Source organism: Peromyscus californicus, unplaced genomic scaffold (assembly GCF_007827085.1).
Source record: "Peromyscus californicus insignis strain IS unplaced genomic scaffold, ASM782708v3 Scaffold_14__1_contigs__length_90479793_seg_2, whole genome shotgun sequence".
NCBI classification, from domain to species: Eukaryota; Metazoa; Chordata; class Mammalia; order Rodentia; family Cricetidae; genus Peromyscus; species Peromyscus californicus.
In genome coordinates, this window is record NW_026294436.1 from 18,916,650 (window position 1) to 18,940,554 (window position 23,905).

Below are 23,905 nucleotides of genomic sequence, written 5' to 3' on the forward strand. Positions count from 1 at the left end.
CACATCCCACCCAGTCCCCCAACAGGTGGCACCTTCAGACTATGGAGCACAAAGGACGGGAAGGACACTTTTCCCCAGTGAGTCCACAGGAGGCTTATCTTCCTCGAGAGCCTTTAAATAGTGAGTTGGTGACTGGGCGTGAGGGTGAGAAGAAGTGCCTCCTCCTAGGGCTGGAGTGTGGAGCAGAGAAGACTGAGTTAGAGTGGTTCGTTCAGCCGAGACATCCCGGCACATCTTATCCAAATAGCTAAGCTCAAGATTCGAGTCACTGAGCCACCTCCCAATCCCCCTATACAGAATGAAAGTTGATTTCCAGCACTGGGTTGTTCTATTCAGTACCTCTTTAAATAGTTTTGTTCTTGTTGTTGATTTGTTTATTTTATGTGTGTGAGTGTTTTGCCTGTCTGTATGTCTGTGCAGCACATGTGTGTCTGGTGTTCTGAGAGGCCAGAAGAGCCCACCAGATCCCCAGGAACTAGAGTTATAGCTGCTGTGGGCCAGTGTGTGGGTGCTGGGAATCAAACCCTTGTCCTCTGGAAGAGAAATCAGTGCTCTTAACTGCTGAGCCATCTCTCTGGCCCCTGTTCCGTTGTTCTGATGGCCAGATCTGTTGATTTGCCTCCATTGGACACCTAATCATTTGGTCTGTGTGAATCCACTGGGCACCTTGATCTGCTCAGCAGCTCACCAGGTGTTGAGCATGTTTAGAAATAGTGAGATATATCTAGATTAAGTCTTTCTCTCTCTCTTTTTCTTTTGTTTTTTTTTTTCCAGACAGGGTTTCTCTGTGTAGCCCTGGCTGTCCTGGAACTTGCTCTGTAGACCAGGCTGTCCTGGTCTTACAGACATCCTCTTGCCTCTGCCTCATGAGTGCTGGGATTAAAGGTGTGTATCACCACCACCTGGCTTAGATTAAGTCTTAAAGGGAATCTTGGGCTCCTCTGAATAATTCTTTATCTGATATTGATCCAGCTAGCTAATTGCCGTGAGTCCCCCAGTCTCGACTTTAAAAGCCCTATCTTTAGGAAGCACCTCCAAACTAGCCTCCTTCCATCTGGGCTAGGGGCTCCCTCAAGTTCTCATGTCACTCGGAACTAGAACCCAGGTCTCCCAACCCCAGGCCTGCTCTTCTGTTACTGATGCTCGCTTTTCAGAGTCCTGATCTATCTGGATGGGCCTCTAGGATCCGACACAGATTCGGATCGTAGACAGCAGGTCAGATGAACTGTCTACTGGGCCTTTCTATTTTCACAGGTTTCTCAGAATGGGAAGGCAGGCTGGCAGAAGATAGAACACCAGCCTAGGTATACAGTCGTGGACGAACCAGATTTAGAGAAGGGAGGCTGGTTCTTGGTAAATCTTCTCTGGCTGCAGAGGACTCCATGGCAGCATGGAGATACTGGTTCTTTCCCCTGGAAAGAGTCAAAAGGTGAGCAGAAGTAGAAAAATGGTTAAAAAATAACAACAAAACTTGATAACTGAAGGCTGGGGAGATGGCTCAGAGGTTAAGAGCACTGGCTGCTCTTCCAGAAGTTCTGAATTCAATTCCCAGCAATCACATGGTGGCTCACAACCATCTGTAATGAGATCTGGTGCCCTCTTCTGGCGTGCAGACATACATGCAGGCAGAACACTATACATAATACATTTAAAAAAAAAAAAACAAACCAAAAAACCAACTAGATAATTGAGGATGTAGTCCTCTCTGGTCCTCTGCGAACCCTGAAGACACAGCTGGGGATGAGGTCCTCCAGAGACAGGAGGGTGGGGAAGTCCGCTTGTCCTGTGTTCTCTTCCCTATAGGCCAGCATCTGAATCCCAGTTCTGTGGTTTTCTGGACAGTTGGGTGGCCTTTGGCAGATGTATACTCACTCTCTACAACAGGAAAGGGGGTTATGGACCTAGCTTTCCAGGCCTCTCAAATGGAGTCAAATCTCATGCCCAACCACCTTCTAAAAATAAAACCATTGGAAGAAATTCTGGGACCAGGAAGCGCCTTACAGATTTAGGGACACAGGTAGTGTATGATGAACTTTTTTTTTTAAATGAATGAAAATCCTTAAAGACACCACTTCTTGAAGGAATCCACTCAACTCTATAAGTCTTTTTTTTTTTTTTTTTTTTTTTTGCAGAAGAGGTACAGACTTTCCAGGCCTGTTGGATTCCAGAATCCATTTAAGGTTGATGGAACCCAAGCAGAGTGAACTCAGAGGCAGGGCATTTTCCACCCTTGCTGAGCTGGAGTCAGCCTTCGTCTCATTCCGTCTCCTTATTCACTTTCTCCTTTCTATACCTGAAGAAGTTATCAAACGGCTTTACAGATTTTTGGCTTGGGAGAAGCAATTTACTTGGGAGACGAAATAATACTTCAGGGCTCCCTAGTGCCCTCAGATTGTCCCTTGCCAACCGAGAACACAGCACAATAGAACAGGTTGGCGCCATTTAGAGGCAAAAAGCAATTCAGAGAGCCTTCAAACATAAGGACCTGCACTTCAGTAGTAATTCGGCTCAGCCTCCTTTCTCGCATTCCTGGCCCTCGGGCCCGGGTGGGCGGGGCTCCATTCACACCTTTCCGCGCCTAGCCAAGGGGCGGGGGCGGGGCGGGAGCCAGTGAGCCAATGCGAGAGGCCTTGGTCACGAGTCGCCGGCAAGCGGGCCAATGGGATTCGGGGGGCGTGGCCAGGACCTCCCCCCCGCCCCCTAAACGTTTTATAGCAATTCGGAACGTGAAGCTCTCGAGCGCTCTCGGGGACGGCTGTGACCTCTGGGCCCGCGGCTCTCCACGCATTGCTGCTGCCCGACCCCCCTCCGCCTCGCCATCCGTCCCGCACAATGGAGTCGGTGGCCTTCCCCCGGCGCCCGGGCCAGGCTCCCTCGGCCTGCGCCCTGACTACGGAGCGCGCCCGGCCGCTGGCGGACGGGCTCATCAAGTCGCCCAAACCCTTGATGAAGAAGCAGGCGGTGAAGCGGCACCATCACAAACACAACCTGCGGCACCGCTACGAGTTCTTGGAGACCCTGGGCAAGGGCACCTACGGGAAGGTGAAGAAGGCACGAGAGAGCTCGGGGCGCCTGGTGAGTGTCCCTCTGCAGTGCGCGCGGCTCCCGGGAGCTCACCGCGCGTCCCTGGCCAGCCGTGTCCTCGGCCGAGTTGCCAGGCGCGCGCGCTTTAGAGGTGTGTCTGTCCGTGGTTTTCAGGGACAGTGCTCGTGGACCTGAGAACCTTAGCAGCACCAGATGCCTGTCGTTTGGGAAGATGGGGCTTAACTTGAATTTTCACTGGAACAAACTTCTACGGAGTAGAATGGAAGGAGGAAGTTGAAAGCACCAGATCTCAGTAGATGGATGAGGTGTGGAGATCGTTAACTCTGACTTGACACTTGGGTCCTTTCCAGACTGAGACTGAATCAAAGTTTCGTTATGATGGGCTTTGATTCTGGGAAATGTAAAACCAGGCTCTGGTGCCAGGTCCACTGTATCTCACCATGTCTATGGGTGTGAGGCCTTTCGGGGAACTTATGTTGGTTTCATGCTTGTGAATTGCCATAGTAATCAGTAACCTTGAGCAAGTTCCTTCATTTCTGTATTCTGTTTCCCCTTCTGCAAAAACAGAGAACACAGCCTGTCTCCCAAGCTGCTTGGAAGAGTGAATAAGACACGTGGCTCCTGATCATAGGTCTTGCATTGAGAATGAATACTCCTATCTTGAAAGGCTCCTCCCTGAAAGGATAGCAAATTTACCAAAAGTTACACGACAGTGGTTCTCCCACTCCAGTTCAGTGGACCTACCTAGGCATTAACCGGGTATTTGTTTAAAATGCTCAGTCTCTCACATTTCCCAGCAAGCAGAGTGTATGATAAAGGTCTATAATTGACATTTTAGCAAGCTTCGGAGCAGGTGGCTTCGGGATTCTATTTTGCCAGATCCAGTGAGTGCTGGTTGTGAGGGTGTGTGTGTATATGTGTGGCCACAGTTTGCCTTATTGACTATGGCAGTGGTCCCCTCCCCTAACTGTTTGCTTTTGCAGCCAGTAGCTGGCTTGAAATCCAAGAAGTCATTTCATTGGTGAAGGAGAGTGGATGTTGGAGAAAGGAGTGGATTATGGCCCCATCAATAGGAGCAAGTATGTTTTTCCTGCTAAGGCCTGGCACAGTCCCCAGTTGCCCGCTGCCAGGTTACAGCTATTGGGCAATCGTGTACTTCCTGGCTTTCCTTTCTTTCTCTTTCTATAAAGTGCCAGGGCCCCAGAGGCTCCAGGCTTGAGACAGCTGGGCCCAAGCTTTGTCAGGGGCTTAACTAGAAAATAGTTGCTTGTGGCTTGTGCCCTGTGTCTCTTGTTGCGGGAAAATTGGGTGGAGGGAACCAGAGTAGCTGATAAACTGAGATCAAAGTTCAGAGATTCCATCAACTCTTGACTGAGGTCACTGTCTTACACACATACACACACACACACACACACACACACACACACACAGAGAGAGAGAGAGAGAGAGAGAGAGAGAGAGAGAGAGAGGAGAGATCACATTCAGGCCTCAGTGGCTCTTACATCAGTACAGAGAGAATTCAGAAGGAACTCCCAGGTTCATGTGTCCTGCTGTGTGCAAGGAGCCAAGATCAGCAAACGTAAAGTGTGCTCTGAAACTCCCCAACCAGACCACCCAGGACTGCTGCTGAGAGTTTGCTCAGGGTCCCCCCACTTTCTTGGAAAGCAACTCCCTGCTGTGCTAATGATTTCTCAATCCTGGAGCAGTGCCCTCATTCCCACACCCATCCCTACATCTTGACTGTTCTCCCTAAAGAGAGACCTGATGCTCAGATGTGTCAGTGGGGGAGAGGGACATGGGGCTGCTTATGTCTTCCCCAGATGGGCTGAGATTGGTGGTGGGAGCCCCGTTCACAGGAAAGCCTGCTGGATGACGGCCATCTGGAATTCCTCACCTCATTTCTAGCTTACGTCCCACTCACCACTTGCAGAGATGGCTAGGAGGGTCCCACGGGATTATGTGCAGGGAAGGACGGGCAGGCAGAGCTACTGAGTGCTCCAGGATGGCATCAGAGGAAAAACAAATATTTGCTCTGGATCTCAGACACATTCCTGGTATCCAAATGACATTTCCTCCTGCGGAGTCTCCCATCTCCCCCAAACAACCCCTCTCCCTAAAGAGAAAAACACCTGCTGGGGGCCCACCAAAGCCTTTGGTCTGATCTGCATGGAAGTCTCACTCCCTTCTAAGGGGTTCCATGAAGGGCAGGCAGGAAGCCCAAGTGAGTAGTTCTATGCGGTCTCAAAGCTTCTGCTTCTTTTACATTTTCAATTGCTTAGTAAGCTTCAAAACATGGGGAATCTGCTTCCTTCGTTGACAGATGAGGGATCTGAGGCCCAGAAAGGGGTAGCGATTTGTCTTCTAGCTGGGTACTGGCAGATCTGCAACACAAGCTCCAGACTTGTCCACCCTAGGTCTCGGATGACCAAGTGCTGAGTCTTAGTCTAGGAGTTAGCTTTAAGATGAGCCTGGGCTTGCCTAGGTGCTTTGTCATCCCATCGGCCAGCTCCAGCTCCCTTCCCAGCACTCCAGGCAGTGTTTAGAGCGGAGAAGTCACCAGGACCCTTCCCCCTCTCAATACTGTGTTGAGGGACTGTGGGGAAAGGAACAACACTATATTCCTGCAAAGGATCAGATTGTGCTTCCCATTGCTTACCAGTTGTGTGACCCCGATTCCTCAGTATCCCTGTCTGCAAAATGGGGATTATAATAATTCCTGTGTTGTGGGTTTCTCCTGGGATTAAATAAGATAATATCTGCAAATCTTAGCACAGTGGCTAACACTGTGGCGTTTATTGCTCCAGTAAGGGCAGCGTTGACCTAGGGACTCCTATTCTGGGCCTCTCCTGACCCAGTAAGGAGCATGGATTGTGCTCAGTCTTCTTGAGTTGAACCTCTATGGCCTCTGCTTTGTTCAAAGCCCTCATCTCTCATTCAGCCAACTTCAGAGAAGGACTCCTGCTGGCCAGCAGCCAAAGGCTTGTTGGGCAAGATGCTGCCCTCCCAGCTCCTCCTGCACCTGCCTGCTCAGCAACAGGGAGGGAGGCTGGAGGCGACTATTGTCCTTGGGCTTCAGCCAAACCACACAAAAGGGCTGGGCAGGGAAGCTCCTTGCTCAGGAACCTGGCAGAGTGGGCTAGGAGGAGGTGGCATTATATAGGACTAGGGGAGATGGCTTATGTTACCCACAGAGCCTCTTCCTGATTCCTGCCTAGTTCTCGGTAGAGTGGCAATCCCCATCTCAGCGGGGGCTGCCTAACCTAATCTCTCCTGCACTATCTAAGTGGGTCATCGTCCAGCTCCTTGCCTGCTTCCCAGACAGCAGCTTCTCCATGAAAGGCCAAAGAGGAGTCAAGGATGCTGGCTATGACCAGGGATGCCCAACTTGTACCATCTCTCTCAGCACCCAGAACCAGCATCTCTGCCCCCCACCCCACCCTTTTCTTTTTTTCTTCTAAAACTTTTTGATCACCTTCTGAATACAGATCATTCCCAATCTGAGCTCTGGGAGAGAAGGGGTGTTTACCAATGGGGCCCCAGCACCACCTCCTCAGGGTGTTGGCAAAGAGTGGGCACGTTTTAAGTGGGAAGGAATGGCGCACACAATGTGGCCTATGGCAAGATATGGGCAGTCCCTTCTCCAGGGATGGGAGGCAGGGCTGGACTCCTCCAAGGAACTTTTGTCTTCTGAGATACTAGTTTCTCCTCCTGTCCTGTGCATGGAGGAACGATGGAGAAGTCAGTTTATCTTTCTGAAGTGTTCACTGCTTGCAAATCAGGTTGGGGAATTAGCTTTCCTGCCTTTACCAACTTGCAGAGCTTTGGGGACAAGAAAATTCACCTGGATGATTTCAGCAGGAGTTATGCTCTGGTAGTTAACACGGCTAAGCACCGTGGCCTTGTAACAATCCTTGTTTGGCACCTTCCCGACATTGCAGTGACCCATTTCTGAAGAAGCTCTACACAGAATCCTGGAGCATGGAAGGGAACTCAGAGCTCCACCCTGGTCTGCCTGGACTGCCCTAGCCCACTGTCTTAGCTGAAAACCTCACCCATCCTTCCAGACTAGAAACAGTTTTCTCCTGGGTTGGTTTCCCATGCTCTTCCCAGTAAAGAAAGCCACTTTCCAGTGCCCCCCCCCCCAAGCTCTTCCACTAGTGAGGAGGTTAAAACTAGACAGCCCAGGAGTGGAAAGAAAGCTCAGCAGTTAAGAGCACTTGCTGCCCTTGCAGAGGACCTGAGTTTGGTTTCCAACACATATGTGGCTGTTCAGAACCATCCGTCACTCCAATTTCAGGGGATCCGATGCCCTCCTCTGACCTCCAAGGGCATTGTATGCATGTGGTGCACATACATGGCACACAGGCAAAACACCCATTTGCATAAAATAAAAATAAATAAATCTAAGCAACAAACAAACTAGACAACCAGTTAGCCAGGTTATCCTAGTTTTTATGTGCCTCGAGTTGCATGGCTTCAGACAGACGAGTGTGAATCGGGTGCCTGGGCTCACAGGGTCTGCTCAGCTGGCCATGTGTTCGTACACAGCATCATCAATAGGCTGGTTTCTCCTTCTGCCTCAGAGTGTGGTGGCCAATAATAATAATAATAATAAATTAATAATAAGTTGATTAGGTGTGGGTAATCCGCAGAGTAAAAAGACAGAGTTAATAATTGTGTCTGGGAGCTGAAGTGATGGCTGGGTGGTTAAGAGTACTAGGTACTCTTCCAGAGGACCCAGCTTCGATTCCTAGTGCCCACACTGTGGGTCACAACCATCCATAACTCCAGTTCCAGGGGATCTAACAGCCTCTTCTGACCTCCCTGGGCACCGGGCACACACATGGTGCACATACATACACATGCAAACAAAACACAGACACATAAAATTAATAAATTTACAAAATTAAAAAAATATATTGTGTCAGGACAAAGAGATGTCCTGACATGGCCCATCATGTGCTCATCCTCCCTCTGGGCTTGGGTATCTGTCTTTAGATGGTACCCTCTTCCTAGGCTTCAGTCAGCTTACTTTTATCCTAAGAGACAGTTGCCAGTTACCTTGCAGGTGAGAACAAAGGTCCCTAGAAATTAGTTCTTGTAACTGAGGTGGACTCCACCCAGGCCTGGGAGGGAGAGGAGTGGGGGAAACCCTATCTGGTCGCTGGTTCCTCCAGCCAAAGATCACCCAGGGACTTGGCCAATAGGTATGTGTAATGAGTGTTCACTAGTGTACAGATGGTAAAGGCTTTTTTGCACACGGGGCCCTTTCTAGCCTCCAGTGGTACTAGATCTAATTGACTTTGACATGCTAGGGCTGGGAGAGGTTGGGAACAGTGGCCGAGCCCCACCAAGGCAATGATGAATCAGTCCTTCTTGTCTGTCACCCTTCTGGGGACCGAGGGAGGACTGAGAACATGCCTCCTCTCCTTCCTGGGATCTCTCAGGACCCACTGTAGATAACGGGGTTCGGTAACCTACTCCTTGCTTCTCTCATGTCTTGTTAGAGAATAAAACGGGGGTGGGATTAGAATTTCAGGCTTTCTAAGGTTAGAAGAAGTGTGTCTTGAGGTTTTACTTGTGTGCCCACTGGCCACACCAGATACTCCTAGCATCCTCAAAATCTGCTTGGGGAACTCATTTCTTTTCACCCTTACCGCCCTTAGAGCTCTGTCCCTAAGCCTGTGGTGTCCTCTCAGTGTGTACACAACTGTGTATCTAACATCTGCCTAGACTTTGCCTGGCTGCATTTTAAGCTCTCAGGCATTCGTAGTTGTCTAGATAGTGATGTGTGTGTTTACACATGACTGTTTTTCCTACCTCCTAATAGATTTTTTTTTACAGATCTTTGTCTCTAAAGAGTTCACAGTCCTTTACTCATTGTCTGATTTTATGAACAAAGACTTACAGAGGAGAGAGCGAGCCACGCCATCTCTCCTTCAGGGTGAGAAAAGTGGTGTGGAGGAGAAATGTGTGGGAGTACAGCTCAGTGTTGAATGCAGGAGAGGTGTCTCCAAGTTGAAGGAATATCAAGGCCTGTGCCCCGCTCCCCTGTGCTGCGCCCAGTTCTAAGCCCTGGGGGTTTTCTGCCTGGCTCTTTAGGGAGAGATTAGTGAGGCTAGAGCAGAATGTTGCAGCAGCCAGATCCCCACATCTGCAGCATCCCCCTGCATTGGGCCTCTCGGGGATGAGGCTCCATGGTGACCATCTGCCATTGTCCTCCGCGCCCTGCTCCGGGGAGGGCTGAGAATGGGGCCTGCCCCCTTTCAGCGATGCAGCTTTAGGGCAGGATGGGGTGGAGGGCACGCCATCCATGGCCCGTTGCCGGGGTGACCGGGCTGTGGGCATTGTGAGCAGCTCCTCTGACAGGATTAGGGTTATTCCACATTCTCGTCAAATGGGGAGTGCAAGCCCAAAGAGCCCGCTGTCCCGAAAGCAGAAACCATTGTCTACCTCCAGAGCCTGTGAAAGGGTGGATTAGAGGCCCCACCCCCTTGAGCTGGGGTTTCCTTTCTGGCTCCTTTTGAATCCAGAGGGGAGGCCAGCCCTCCTGGGAAATTGAATGAGGAGCTGTTTACCTCAGTCTGGGCCTTCATATTTCTCATTACTTGTGTGAAGAGGAAGTCTTGTGTTTACCATTCTGTTGGTGTCCTTGGCCAGAACTTGCCAGGAACTGACTGGCCTGGGACACCCAACACTCACCCAGACTCGGCGGGCCCCTGGCATTTGTACAGCTCACTTCCCAGCAGCAAAGCGCCTCAGACTACTGGGTTCAATCAGTTTTATTTCCCAGAAAGGCAACTGAGGCTCTGGGAGGGGTGGGACTTGCCTGAAGCCAGCAGAACGGAACCTGAGAGTTAGGTACCCTGGGTCCCGGCTCTGTGGTTTCCCATGAGTCCCTCTGGCTGTGCCTTGTCCGAGAGCTGCCACTGAATGCTGTGGATCCAGGAGACTGAGGCTGTTAGGTGTTGAGCTGCAGCTCCTCGGTTTCCTCTGTATCCGCCCTTCCTGAGGTCCCCCACACCAGCTGGAGGGGTTGATCACTGCATGCCCCACCTCTACAGAGTGAGACACTAAATCCCAGAGGACTACCTATCTAGTTTGTTTATTTATTGGTAAGGAAGGGGCATTCCTTACCTGGACTTCAAAGACTGCTCTGTGCAGGGTGGTTCCTTTGTTTTTTGGTGATCTTTTTAATTATGGCAAAATACATGTATAAAATTTGCCATTTTAACTGATTTTATGTGTGTAACTCACTAGCATATTGAATATATCCACAATATTGTAAATCATCACAATAAAAATAGCTTTCTTTAATTTTTTTATGTAATGTGTGTGGGTGTCTTCTCTGGATGTATGTTTGTGTATCTGCAGAGGGCATCTGATCCCTTGGGACTAGAGTTACAGAGTTGTGAGCTACCATGTGGGTGCTGGGAACCAAACTCACGTCCTTTGGAAGAGCAGCCAGTGTTCTTAGCTGCTGAGACATTGCTCTAGCTCTAAAACCTTTTTTTTTAAAATTATTCCAAATAGAAGCTCTTTATCCATTAAATAATAACAACCCCCCCCCCCAATGCCACTCTTTAGCCCTATACTCCTGGTAACTTTTGATCTATTTTCTATCTACCTCATAAAAGTGGATCTTATAATATTTGTCACTCTGTGTGACTAGTTTATTTTGCTGAGTATACTTTCATGGTTCAACCATCTTATAGTAGGTATCAGAATTCCATTCCTTTTTCTGACTGATTAATACCAAATTTTGTCTATCCATTCACCTGTTGATAGGCATTGGGGTTGTTGTAATTTTTGGCTAGCGATTGGTTGTTTATAGCAAATTGGAGTGCAGGACAAAAAAGGACTGAACTCCGAATCAGGTTGCCAATTGTGCCGGTCAGTGACTATGACTTTAAGGAAAACATTTAGCCTCTTGGATTTCCAGTTTCTTCACCTGTGAATGAGAGTGAGGATTCTTTATTTCGTTCCTAGATGTGAGGATCAATCTATTTACTAATAAATAGCAGTAAGTTGCTCTTCACTTTCTGATGTATACCAGGCCCTCTGTCTGGCATCAAGGACCCAGTGCTGAGTAAATCATCCCAGGTCCTTGTCCTTGGGGTGCACTGTGCGTATTCCACTTGTAAGTCCTAAAGCATCAAACCTCACAGGTGTAGGCTGTTACTTCTTATTCATTGGTGGACTTTGAAAATGAGACCATTGGTCCATGCTGCTTCCTGCCAGATGGACTGCACTGGACCCAAGGGAGAAACTTTTCTAGACAAGGCCATCTCCAGTTTCCTGTCACCTGCCCTGGTAGAGGTGGATGGCTTCTCTTGGTACATTCTGTGGTTTACATTGCTGCTACAGGCAGAGTACCAGGGTCAGGGCTCATGGAACATCCTCAGGGATGCCTCTGCCTGCTAGGCCTTTCTCCTTAATCTTGGGCATCCTCTTTTCCCAGGTGGCCATCAAGTCAATCCGGAAAGACAAGATCAAAGATGAGCAGGATCTGTTGCATATACGGCGGGAGATTGAGGTCATGTCATCACTCAACCATCCGCACATCATTGCCATCCATGAAGGTATAGTAGTGGGACATTTGGAACCGGAAGCCATGAATCTGTGTGTGTGTGTGTGTGTGTGTGTGTGTGTGTGTGTGTGTGTGTGTGTGTGTATGTGTGTGTAGAAGTCAGAACTGCTAACATAACATAAAGAAGTAAACACGAGCCCAATGGTACATGCCTGTAACCCCAACTGTGATGTCTGTAACCCTAACCCCAGGAGGCTTGAGACAGGAGGAATATAAATTCAAGACCAGCCTAAGTGGCATAACAGGACCCTGCTTTAAATAAATACATTACTTAAACAAATGAAGTTCTTTTAAAAAAGAAGAAGTTAAGAATGAGGAAGGCTTTAGAGTTGCAAAAGCTGGATTCAAAACCCTGCCAGATGCCTCAGAACACTCATTAAGAACTGGGCCTTGCTGCACATGGTGGTGCACACCTTTAATCCCAGCACTTGTGAGTTTGAGGCCAGCCTGGTCTACAGAGTGAGTTTCAGGACAGGCTCCAAAAGCTACGGAGAAACCCTGTCTTCAAAAACCAAAACCAAAAAAAAAAAAAAAAAAGGAACTGGGCCTTAGTTCCTCTTTACAAAATGGAATAATCCCATTTACATCACAGAGTGGTTGCAAATATCCAACTGGATAGTATCATCGAGTACTCTATAACTGGAAAAGCTGTAGGTTTGTTTGCGTGTTTTTAGATAGCTAGAGTCCTACCTAGAATCCCACACTTGCTAGGTAAATGCTGTAAATTGAGCTGCGTCCTCATCCCAGATTGCAAGCCTTTTGTCCTTGTTGTTACATTTTTCTCTAATGGCACTGCCTCCCAACCCCATGAGATCCTTAGCAACCCAGGGGAGGCTGAAAAGCCAGAGCCTGCACCTGCCTGGGGTGTGTGGGTGCTGTTCCTCGCTCGTCTGTTAGCCAGGCCTCCTGAAGTCATCCTGTGTCCCTGAGTCACTCCCGCCATGGGCTTACTCTGCCTCTTCTTGTCTCTCTTGGCCTCCTCTCCTCTGACATCAGCTCTGGCTTGATCACTCTGGCTGCCCTCCTCCCTGTGGCCCAGACAACGTAGTGAGCAGGACAGGATGACGAGGGAAGAAGGGAGAACACCTTCCCACGTACACCTGTCTGCTTCAGGTCTTTATGTAACATCAGCTAAATGGGATCTCAGGGACAGCGGGGGTGGGGGGGTGGGGGGGTGGGGGTGGGAGGGAAGAAGTGAGCCTGCAGATTCGTCTAGAGTGTTCTTCTGTCTGAAGATTCCTGGTGGGAAGAACAGAGACGTCTCCACTCTCATGTTTATAGGAAGAAAATGGGCGACGCTATTGTTATGACCCCGTGACTTGAGCCTGTCCCACGAGGAGCCCAGACAACTGGCTGAGAGGGCTAATTGTATTTCTCTTTTCTTCCCTCTGGGAATAGTGGGCAAGCCAAGCTTGGTGATTGGCAGTGTGCGTGCGTGCCCTCACATGCACGAATCTGTATATATATGAATTCTCTCCATACCCAGTTTCCATTTGGGTCTGAGAACCGAGCTGATGCTCAGGGTATGTATGTGTGTGTGTGTGTGTGTGTGTGTGTGTGTGTGTGTGGTATGTGTGTGTGTGTGTGTGTGTGTGTGTGTGTGTGTGTGTGTGGTGTGGTGTGTGTGTGTGTGTGTGTGTGTGTGTGTGTGTGTGTGTGTGTGTGTTGATGGTGCACACACAGGACATTACAGTCACTGGGTGTCTGAAGGGTTCCTCCAGATTCATCTCCATCTTGCTATAGGGCTTTAGTTGATTGGGACTGACTTCTAATCTAAATGTTCCCCCAAATGCGCCACGCTAGCTCCTCATCTTTGTTTCCTAGCATAAAGGTTGCCTATAACCTGAGGCCCACATGTGTGGCGTCTCAGTCAGGCGCCCCTGAGAGCCTGGGCCGCCATGCTCGCCTGGAAAGCCACGCTGCAAGCCTTCTTCTGGCCTTGTCGCTGGCATCTGCGAGTGGGGGCTCCTCCCTTAGCTCCTTCTCAGAGGCTAGGCAGCAACGGCTCTGGGGCTGGCCGAGCGAGCCGAACTCCTAAGACCTGTTTAACACGAGATGCAGTGTCATCGACAAGCGTGTCCTGACACAGCCTCTGAGGGGCCAGTGGGAAGAGCCGGCGATTCTCTCCTTTTCTAGAGGACGGGAGCCAGGACGTGGTGAGACGGCCCCTCCTACACACGGAGAAGGGCTAACTGGGGTGGGCCGAGCGCCAAGAAGCCAGACAGCCAATTAATTACCCCATATTTATTGATTGCCGCCGCCGCATCTCAGGCCATACGCACTCTGGCCCTTGCCTGGGCACTCTGAATGGGAAGTCAGAGGTGGCGGGAGTGAGGACTGTCTCAAGTCTCCCTGTCACAAGGCAGGTCTCAGTTTTCAGAGTTGTACACAAGAGGACGCCGAATGTGGCGATGGGTCTCATTTCCTGAGCACTGCCTTGTGTGTCAGACATTGGGCCAGCAAGAGCTGCCGCTGATTTCTTACCTGTTTCTCGCCACAGTCCCGTGAGGTTTCTGTTATTGTCTGCCCTCAGAGGAGGAGACGAAGGCACAGTGGTGTGACAGTTTGTCGAAGTTCATCCCGTGACTCTGCATTCTCCCTGATAGATCTAGTAGAGACTTGACCCAGGTCGTAAGATGAAGAAGGATAGGGTCTGAATCAAAGAGCCCCGTTTTTGACCCCCTAGCAGTACATCTTTGCCCTCCCGGGAGTGTGCAGAGTCCTCCAAAGCCTAACCTTAGCCACTGACCTCGCTCGTCCTAGAAGATGCTGAGCCTTCAAAGGCTCTTCTCCCACCCTTATTCGCTGCCCTGAGGCCCCTATAGCAGATAGTCCAGAGGGAGGTCCTCTCTGGTGTGAGGCTGTGGAAGAGACTGACCCACAGCGGGTCAGTGCTCTCTGGGAGGCCTGACAGTCTCACTCCCCTCTCCAGTGTTTGAGAATAGCAGCAAGATCGTGATTGTCATGGAGTATGCCAGCCGGGGTGATCTGTACGATTACATCAGCGAGCGGCCACGGCTGAGTGAGCGAGACGCCAGGCATTTCTTCCGACAGATTGTCTCTGCCCTGCATTACTGCCACCAGGTGGGTACCCACTGGTCCTAGTTGTGTTTGGGGGGAAGGGGGTGTCTCTGGGGCTCTAAGGCTGGTTTAGACCAGGAAGGCTTCTGGACTCCCAGACCGAGGGATGCTGGTATCTCTGCCTTTGTTCCCTTGACCACAGAAGGGCCTATGGTTTCTTGAACTATGCCAGTGAATTTATGTATCCCCACCTGCCTGTGCTCAACTCTGTGTTAATTCCACTTTCTAGACTAGGTCCCTGACTCCTTTCCCTTTCCTGGGGACATTCCCTGACTCCGTTGCCTTCCTCTTTTAGAACGGGATTGTTCACCGTGATCTCAAGCTGGAGAACATCCTTCTAGACGCCAATGGAAATATCAAGGTGAGCATCACTTCTGGTTTCTAAGAGCTTCCCTGTCCCACTCCAGGTTTTCTGTTCTGTCTCCAGTCAAGTAGCTGTAAGTGCTTAGGGGTCCCTGAAGTTAAGTTAAGTAAACCCTGGCCCTCAGCCATCATCCATCCCAACACTTCCTTCATGGATGGGGCACTGAGCCCCCGAGAGGAAGATCCCCGTCCCCCAGTGACTGGCAGAGGTTGGTTAGGCAGGAATTGAAACAATTCAGGCCAGTGCCTTTTTGATGTCCCAAGGGTGGCAAGGGTCTCATCTAGGGTCAATTTTTACTCATGACTTTGGGACCAACAGGTACTGAGCCTCGTTCCCCTCGCGTGTGCGCTTGTACACGAACCTGCGTACACAGTTGAATCTGCTGCGGTCAAGCAGTCCCATAGCTTCTTCCCTCACTTTCTGTTTCCCACAATCGCTGGATTCCCATGCTGAAGCAGCCAGATTTCTATCAGGCAGAAGTTCATGCCAGGGAGATAAGCCAGACTCTCGAGGCTGGAGAGAGCCAACTTTGGTGACAGACAGGTTAGCCTGGCAAACAGCTGGAGGGGTGACATAGGCCGATCCCGCTCGGAATCTACCGGACCCAGGACGAAGGTCACTCCGTGGCTGCTGGCCTGCGTGTCCTGAGATATCCTGGTACTAAGTCTGTAGCCCTCAGCCAGTTCCTGAGGCAGGTAGGTTCCTTTGATGCTGGCAGGAGAAGGAGGCCAGAGGCAGTAAACACACACACACACTAGACAAGCACACAGACTCTGTTGTACCAATCATCAACGTCATTATAGGCTCCCCTGGCAACTGCTTGATAAGACGCCAATAAAGCTATAAACAAAGGAGCCAGAGTTTCATAAACAGCCCTCCCCACCCTGCGCACATGACCCTTTGATGGGGTGAAGGGTCAGGTAGCTCCGGGGTCCTTGCCTCCACCCCTAGCTAAGGATAGGTAGGAAAGAAGAGGATGGCCTTCGAACCTCTCAGGTCCCTGAAATCAAACAGCTCAGGGAGTCCTTTGAGAAGATTCCATCTTCTGGGCTTCAACCAGCCCTGACCTTTGCCCTCTCCTCTCCTCTCTCTTCTCCCCTTCTCTCCTCTCCTTTCTTCCTTTCCTCTCTTCTCCTCTCCTCTCCCCTCCCCTCCTCCTCTGCCCCTTGACCATGCATGTTCACCCTGGGTTCCTGTCCAGATTTGGGCAAAGATGAGCCCTTCGCTCAGAAGGGCAGCTTAGGCGTCACATGGTCACTGGGTCAGGGCCCTCGCTTGCCTGTTGAGGGCCTTAGGGCACTGTCTTTCAGGACCTGAGCTATGAGATGTGGGTTGGGAGTCCCTTTCCCCAGGATTTGGAGAGAGGATGGCCAAGAGCTGTGAACAACCCAACCTTGGGCATGACCTGTGCTTGTCCCAACCCTACAGATTGCCGATTTTGGCCTCTCCAACCTGTACCACAAAGGCAAGTTCCTCCAGACATTCTGTGGGAGCCCTCTCTATGCCTCACCGGAGATCGTCAACGGGAAGCCCTATGTGGGCCCAGAGGTAAGAGCTCTCCTCCTGCCACCCTCCCTGAGTCTGGGTCATGCAGGTTGAGCTAGTTTGCTAGGTACGTCACTTTTTCAGAGCACAGAACTCAGGCCCCGGCAGGCAATGATTTGCCAAACCTTGAGGCAGAAGTAGAAAGCTGTCATGAGGTCTCCTGGTATCCTGTCTCATTGATTGATTTTTGGTTTTTTTGAGACAGGGTTTCTCTGTGTCATTTTGGTGCCTGCCTTGGATCTCGCTCTGTAGCCCAGGCTGGCCTCGAACTCACAGAGATCCCCCTAGCTCTGCCTCCCGAGTGCTGAGATTAAAGGTGTGAGCCACCACTGCCCGGTTCTCCTGTCTCCTTCTTGTCTCCTGGTTCTCACTCTCTCCTGGCACTCAGTCCAGCCGCCCCACCTTGACCCAGAATGATGACGAGGGCCTGACCACTGCCGCTACGCTGTGGCTGCCCCTCCCGGGGGAAGTGACTGTCAGTATCTTTCCCTGTGAGTCCCTGATCCCTCTGCTACCTCCCTGTGTCACCTCTGGCTACAAGGGGAAGTAAGAGGAAGGCTTCACTGTGGCCTTGACATCTTCCATTGTGTTGGAGATCTGGACGGTGGCCCTCCAGTCGGCGGCGGCGGCCCTCCAGTCGGCGGCACATGCTGCGTCTTTGCTGAGCACCCCTCACCCGCCCTCTCTTTCAGGTGGACAGCTGGTCTCTGGGAGTCCTCCTGTACATTCTGGTGCATGGCACCATGCCCTTTGATGGGCAGGATCATAAAACACTGGTGAAGCAAATCAGCAGTGGGGCTTACCGTGAACCCCCAAAGCCGTCTGGTGAGTGAGAACTGTGGTCAGGCTGGGGGCGAGGGGTGCACCGTCACAGTCCTTGATTCCCGAGACAGTGACTAGACAGTGGTGATAATGAAGGTCGCAGTGCATAGTGACTCGGGAAGATTAGGATGCACCCCACTGTCCTCTGCCGTCTGAGACCTCTGAGGAAGGGGGCAGCTCTCTTCATTATGAGCTTGCTTTAGAAGTGCTTCCGAGGGTCCAGCTTAATCCTCTTTGCTATAGTTATATTGCTTCTTATTGCCTTTGTCCTCCTCCTAAGAAATCTGCCCTTTCACATATGATACAGAGTAGGAAGATGTAGGTGAGAGCCTTGTTTTATCTTTGAGCACAGTCCCTGTCCTCAGAGGGAATTTCAGTAGAGAAGGAAAATACCGATATAGAAACAAGGGCTGATAAAGAGAGCTTGTGGGACAGTGGCAATGGGCTGAGTCTGCCTGGAAAAGTTGGCCTAGGGAGTGGGCCTGCACCTGTATGGAACCCAAGGAGGGAATGTACTGATCTAGCCCAGAAACATGAGCAGCGTCTGCGCTCAAGTGAGACAGGCCTGTGATAGAGGACCTTGGGTGCCATCGCACTGTCCAACTGAAGCCCTTGCCTTTGTTTTTACAGATGCCTGTGGCCTGATCCGGTGGCTGTTAATGGTGAACCCTACCCGTCGGGCCACACTGGAGGATGTAGCCAGTCACTGGTGGGTTAACTGGGGCTATACCACCAGAGTTGGGGAACAGGAAGCTGTGCGTGAGGGTGGGCACCCTGGTGGTGACTCTGGCCGGGCCTCCATGGCCGACTGGCTCCGACGCTCCTCCCGCCCCCTCCTGGAGAACGGGGCCAAGGTATGCAGCTTCTTCAAACAGCATGTGCCGGGAGGCGGAAGCGCTGCACCTGGGCTCGAGCGGCAGCATTCTCTTAAGAAGTCCCGTAAAGAGAACGACATGGCTCAGACTCTGCAGGGTGACCCAGCTGAGGATGCCACCCCTCGCCCTGGCAAAGGCAGCCTCAAGCTACCAAAAAGCATTCTCAAGAAGAAGGCCTCTACCTCCTCAGGGGTGGTACAAGAGGACCCTCCTGAACTCAGCCCAGTGCCTGATACCCCAGGGCAGCCTGTCCCTGCCGTAGCCCTACTCCCAAGGAAGGGTATCCTCAAGAAGTCTCGGCAGCGTGAGTCCGGTTACTATTCCTCTCCAGAGCCCAGTGAGTCCGGGGAACTCTTAGACGCTGGTGATGTGTTTGTGAATGGGGACCTGGTGGAGCAGAAGTCTCCACAAGCTCCAGGGCTCCTCCACCACCACCGCAAGGGCATTCTCAAACTCAACGGCAAGTTCTCATGCACAGCCTTGGAAGGCACCACCCCTAGCACCTTCGGCTCCCTGGACCAACTGGCCTCCCCTCACCCTGCAGCCCGGGCCAGCCGCCCCTCGGGGGCTGTGAGTGAGGACAGCATCCTGTCCTCCGAGTCCTTTGACCAGTTGGACTTGCCTGAGCGGCTCCCTGAAACCCCGCTGAGGGGCTGTGTGTCTGTGGACAACCTAAGGAGACTTGAGCAGCCACCCTCGGAGGGCCTGAGGCGATGGTGGCAGGAGCCCCTGGGGGACAGCAGCTTCTCTCTGACAGACTGCCCGGAGGTGACAGCGGCCTACCGACAGGCCCTGGGAATCTGCTCAAAGCTCAGCTGAAGATGGTTGGGGTGGGCTCCGAGAGGGTTTGCAGAGGAACCCCGGATACGACACCTGGGGACACTGAGGGAGATAAGTGCATCAGGGACTCCGTGCCTTCAGCCCGATGGACTAGGAAGATGAGAAGGGAAGTGGTCCTGATGTGGGAGGGAGTGGGGAGGACCCACAGAATCCAGGCTGCCAGACTGCTGTAGTGGGGCCACAGAGACCTGAGGAGCCCCCTCATGCTGTGCCTACCTCCTTTGTGCCCGTTGAGTGTTAACCCATCCGTGCATTTTCCCACCTGTCCGCCGCCAGTGTCGGGGTGCGTCTTCACACAAGTTCCTGTTCCCGCCAGCCACCAGAGTTAGAACCCTGATGTGCCAGGGGGTAATCTGGAGTAGGCTTTCCTCCCTTATTTAAAGAGGGAGCAGCCTCTGGTTCCCATCTCCCGAACCGGAACCTCCCAGAGTCCGTCACTGCTGTGGATCTCAGAGACCTGGAAAGGCACGGGCTGCTGTCTGATTTCATCTCAAGGGGTCCAGGTGCCTCTGGACCCCACCTTAGACCTCAAAGATTTGAGCTTCTGCCTTGAAGCTGCTCCTGCTATCTACACTATGGGTGGATGTGTCTATTTCTCAGACTAACAGGACCTAAAATGTGCTGATTTATTTATTTTTTTCTCTTTGTTTTGTTTTGTTTTTTTTTTTTTTAAAGTGAATTTTGCTGCTTTCAGTAATGTGAATGCTGTGTTCTGGGGAAAACCACTGGGCCATTGAAGTTTATGTACAGAAGTATTTGGCAATGATGTCCCTCTCTAATGGGTGGGAGGAGGCGGGGCTGGCTTTTTCAAACTTAGGTTCTGAGCACTGGATTGGCTGTCTGGGCCCTTCACACCCGAAGCTGGCCATCCTCCCTCTTCTGTGGCCAAATAAACCTCAATCCATTAAAACCAGCATGATGAACTGGAAAAACAATCTCTGGTTCTCTTTGGTGACCTGGGTTCACATCTTTGAGCCTTCTGATACTTTCCTCTTGGGCTGCCACAGGTGGGGACACAGACTGTCTAATCAAAATGGGACAAAGGAATTTGGAGGTGCGGCTGGGTGGTCAGGATGTTGTTTAATGTGGACTCGAAGTCCCTAGCAAAAGAAATAAAAAAAACAAAACACAAAACAAAAAACCCTCTCCAAAGCGCCCAGTCCACCTGCAGCAGGCGCTTGGGCCTGGCCCTGTTAAGCATTCTAGTAGACAAGCCTTGGCTCGGGGTCCCAGATTCTTCTTTGCTTCCCTAGTACTCAAGGAAGAAATGGGTCAGGTCGATCCGTCGGGCTGATTCCCTTCCCTAGCCCCCTTCCCGGCCTGCTCCCCTCCCCCACTGGCCGGTGCCCTGCCCCCTGCTGCCTGAAGACCCGCCCCACAGCTTTTATTTCCTCTACAGAAATTCTTTTTCCTCCAGTACTGAACAGTTTCCCGCCTGGCCCTCGCTCCCGACTCTGGGAGGAAGTGAAGAATGCTTGGAATGTCCACCCTCCCTGGACAGCCCCTCAGCCCCCTGCAGAGCTGTCCCAGCAGCCTGTTCCATTGAGAAACTGTCGGACTCTGGGACTGGTTGAGAGGGAGGACCGAGGACAAAGTGCAGACAGACCAGCAGCTGGTTGGCTTCGGTTCCAACCCCCACCCCTGACCTACTCTGGCATTCACTCCCTAATCTCCCTGTTCTGGCTGGCTCCAGTTTTCTAGCTAGATAGCCCACCTGTGCTCGGAGTGTGGGGCATTTGCCAGATGAAGACTTGGGTCTTCCTCATTATACCTTGAGAAAGGTCACAGCCTGGGGACAGACGAGGCAGGTAGGGCTGGTCCACCATGGGAGTAAGGTAGGACAGTACACACGGACATACTGCTTGAGTGACAGCAGATGGGCCTGAGGTCCCAGGACTGGGCTAAGCTTGAGTAAACCCCAGAAAAACACAGGCTGGGCCTTCACCCCCAAGAAGGGGACGTCCCGCGGTGGCGCATGCCACGCCATGAAGGTTGTTTCCTCCCCTTTAGGTGTGCTGAAGTGTGGCAGACAGCTTTGGGTTGTGGTCAGGCTGGGACAGGCAGACCATGGGCTCACAAGAGAGTTAATCTTGGTGAAAATGGTTCAGGAAACATTGATGGGAAAATTAGACGAAGGAAAGAAGTGCATCCTAGGAGATAACAGAGGCTGCCATTGATTTTTATTTTATTTATTTGGTTTTGATGTTAGGTAAACATTAAATCACTGAGCTGCAATTCTTGTTGATTCGTGATAAGGCCTCAGCCTGCCTCCTTATCCCTCCTCTGCCAGGACCAGCATCCCAGGCTTGTAGCATCCTCCTACATCAGGTACTTCCTGCATAGTGCCTGTTCCATGCCCTCAAGAGCTTTGCTACACCCTTGCGAGTCTGGTATTATGTATTCTCATTTTGCAGAAGGAACAGACATTTGAAACATTAATTCACATCCTGGGAACCCACTCTTCAACCCCAGTTCTGCGAAAAGTCACACCTTGGCGGACAGGGAGCCAGAGCCACACATATACCAGGGAGCATCCGTTACATGCTGTGCTCTCAGCCAGGCACAAGATCTGAAGAAATTTCCTGTCCTGGGAATGCCCTCCCTTGGTCTCCACAAGGCCCAAGAAGGAAATGGGGAAGATGAGGGAGAGGGCAAAAGGAATCGGGGTGGGGGTGGGGGGAGGGGACCAAGGAGAAGGCTGTGCCTAGTAGGAAATCTAGGTGTGGGATGAGGGCCAGAGGGACCGCAACACCTCACTATCTGGGTAGGAGCTGGGCCTGGTGGGCTGCTGGGGTGATGGGGAACTTCGGCTTCTTGTGGATAGGATGAGGGGGTGAATGTGGGGAGACTCCCCCCGAAAATCTAGACTTGGGCTGTAGATTTCATCTACACAGACCTTCCCCTCACCTGCCAGGCCACTTCATCCCCAAAGCATTCCAGAAAGCAGGCTCAGTGATGACGCCGGGCCCCAGGGGACAAGGCTGGAGCTGCAGGAATATTTAGTACCACATCAGTGCTTCCGGAATGTGAACAACCCAGACAAGGGGGGGGGGGGCAGCTCCAGGAGATCACAAAGTCTTTCTGAATGCTCCCTGTCCCTGGGCTTTTCTTGAGGCACAGGCCGGATCACGATGTTCCTGAGTGGACACCCCCTCGTGGGGCAGGACCGTGGGAGGAAAATTCCCATGACACATTGGCCTGGCTCCCTGGCTCAAGACCCAGATGACCCTTCAGTCTCCCTCTGTCCTGTCCAAGTCGCTGCCTTGGGCCCTCTCTAAAAGGGAAAATAAGAGAGGATCCCCACAGTAGAGCTAGATGTGTGGGAAGCCGCAGACCCTGCTTCCCAGAAGAACATAAGCAGGCTTCAGCTCGGGGAGTGAGAATCGGAACGCTTATCAGCCAGATTGTTTCACTGAGGAACAAGACGATCAAGGACAAAGCTTTGGCTGAGTGACATGAGCATTTCTTAAAGCAGCAGAGGGGAAGGCTTGGGAACATGATAGATGGCAGGCTGACTTTCGGGAACAGAGGATGGAGGTACAGGCTAGGATGGGAAGCAGGGGCAGGGCCAAAGCCAACGGCTGAGCCGCCGAATGCAAGATTTAGCTTGATCATCTCGTATATAGCGTGTCCCATTCACTCAACTGATTACCAAGTAGTTACTGGAACTGGGGCTATCGATCAGTCACACAACACTTGCCTGGCTGGCATGGGCAAAGCCCTGGGTTCCATCCCCAGGACCTCAACCAAAACTTCCCCTGCCCCCTTTTAAATTTACTAAGGGCCTTCTAGTACATTTGTGTTTTGTGTTGTTGTTTCTGAGACAGGGTCCCACTCTGTAAGCCAGGGTAGCCTTGGTACACAGGGCCATCCTCCAGCATGCCCAGCCTGAGCGATACATTTATGAACAAGCCTGACAACAGTCTATGCCCTCACGGAAGCACATTTCAGAACCGTCAGTGAAGCTGGAGCACAGTGAGTGAGACACTAGCAGGAAGGGGAGTCGAGAGAGGCCGCAGGAGGGAAGGCTGTGGCGCCTTGTGGGCCACTCCGAGGCTGTGGCTTTCATTCTGGGGGAAGCAGAGAGTGCTTGGGGGTGCTGAGCAAAAGAGTGAAATGACCTAACAGACTTTTTTTTTTTAAATGGTCTTTCTAGCAGGCCAGATGACTTAGCAAGTAAAGGCGCTTGCCACTGAGCCAGACTGCCTGAGTAGAATCCTCAGGGTCCACATGGTAGAGAAGAGAGAAGTGACTCTCACAAGTTGTCCTCCGACCTCCACATATGAGTTATAGTGCACATGCATGAGAGCACACACACACACACACAGACACTAATCAAAAAGAGCTGGGCAGTGATAGTGCACGCCTATAATCCCAGCACTTGGGAGGCAGAGGCAAGTGAATCTCTGTGAGTTGAAGCCAGCCTGGTCTACAGAGTGAGTTCCATGTCTAAAAACAAAACAAAACAAAATAAAAAAGATAAAAAGAGTCTAGCTGCTTGCTGAGGAGATTGGGGTGGGGGCCTGGCCTCGGGGGAGGCATGTGGACCATCAGTATAGGAGGTAATAAAGTAGGCAGAGCATTCCAAAGAGAAGCTGCCTCCCAAGCTTGCCTGATGGGATTCTGGGGGGTGGGCAGTGCAGAGCTGAGGACACAGGAGTATCAGCATTCTCCTGGTAAACCTCGGGAGACTGGCTCTCTCTCTCTCTCTCTCTCTCTCTCTCTCTCTCTCTCTGGACAGGA

At 51.4% G+C, this 23,905-nt stretch overlaps 1 protein-coding gene across 1 annotated transcript; it reads left to right on the forward strand.

Moving 5' to 3' along the window:
- Positions 1-2,735: 2,735 nt before the first annotated feature.
- On the forward strand, positions 2,736-20,087 carry Nuak2 (NUAK family kinase 2). Its single transcript, XM_052736897.1, has 7 exons — positions 2,736-3,075; positions 11,507-11,627; positions 14,568-14,719; positions 15,012-15,077; positions 16,509-16,628; positions 17,318-17,450; positions 18,078-20,087. The coding sequence occupies exons 1-7, from the start codon at positions 2,833-2,835 to the stop codon at positions 19,139-19,141; spliced, it is 1,899 nt and encodes a 632-aa protein (XP_052592857.1). The 5' UTR covers positions 2,736-2,832; the 3' UTR covers positions 19,142-20,087.
- Positions 20,088-23,905: the final 3,818 nt, after the last annotated feature.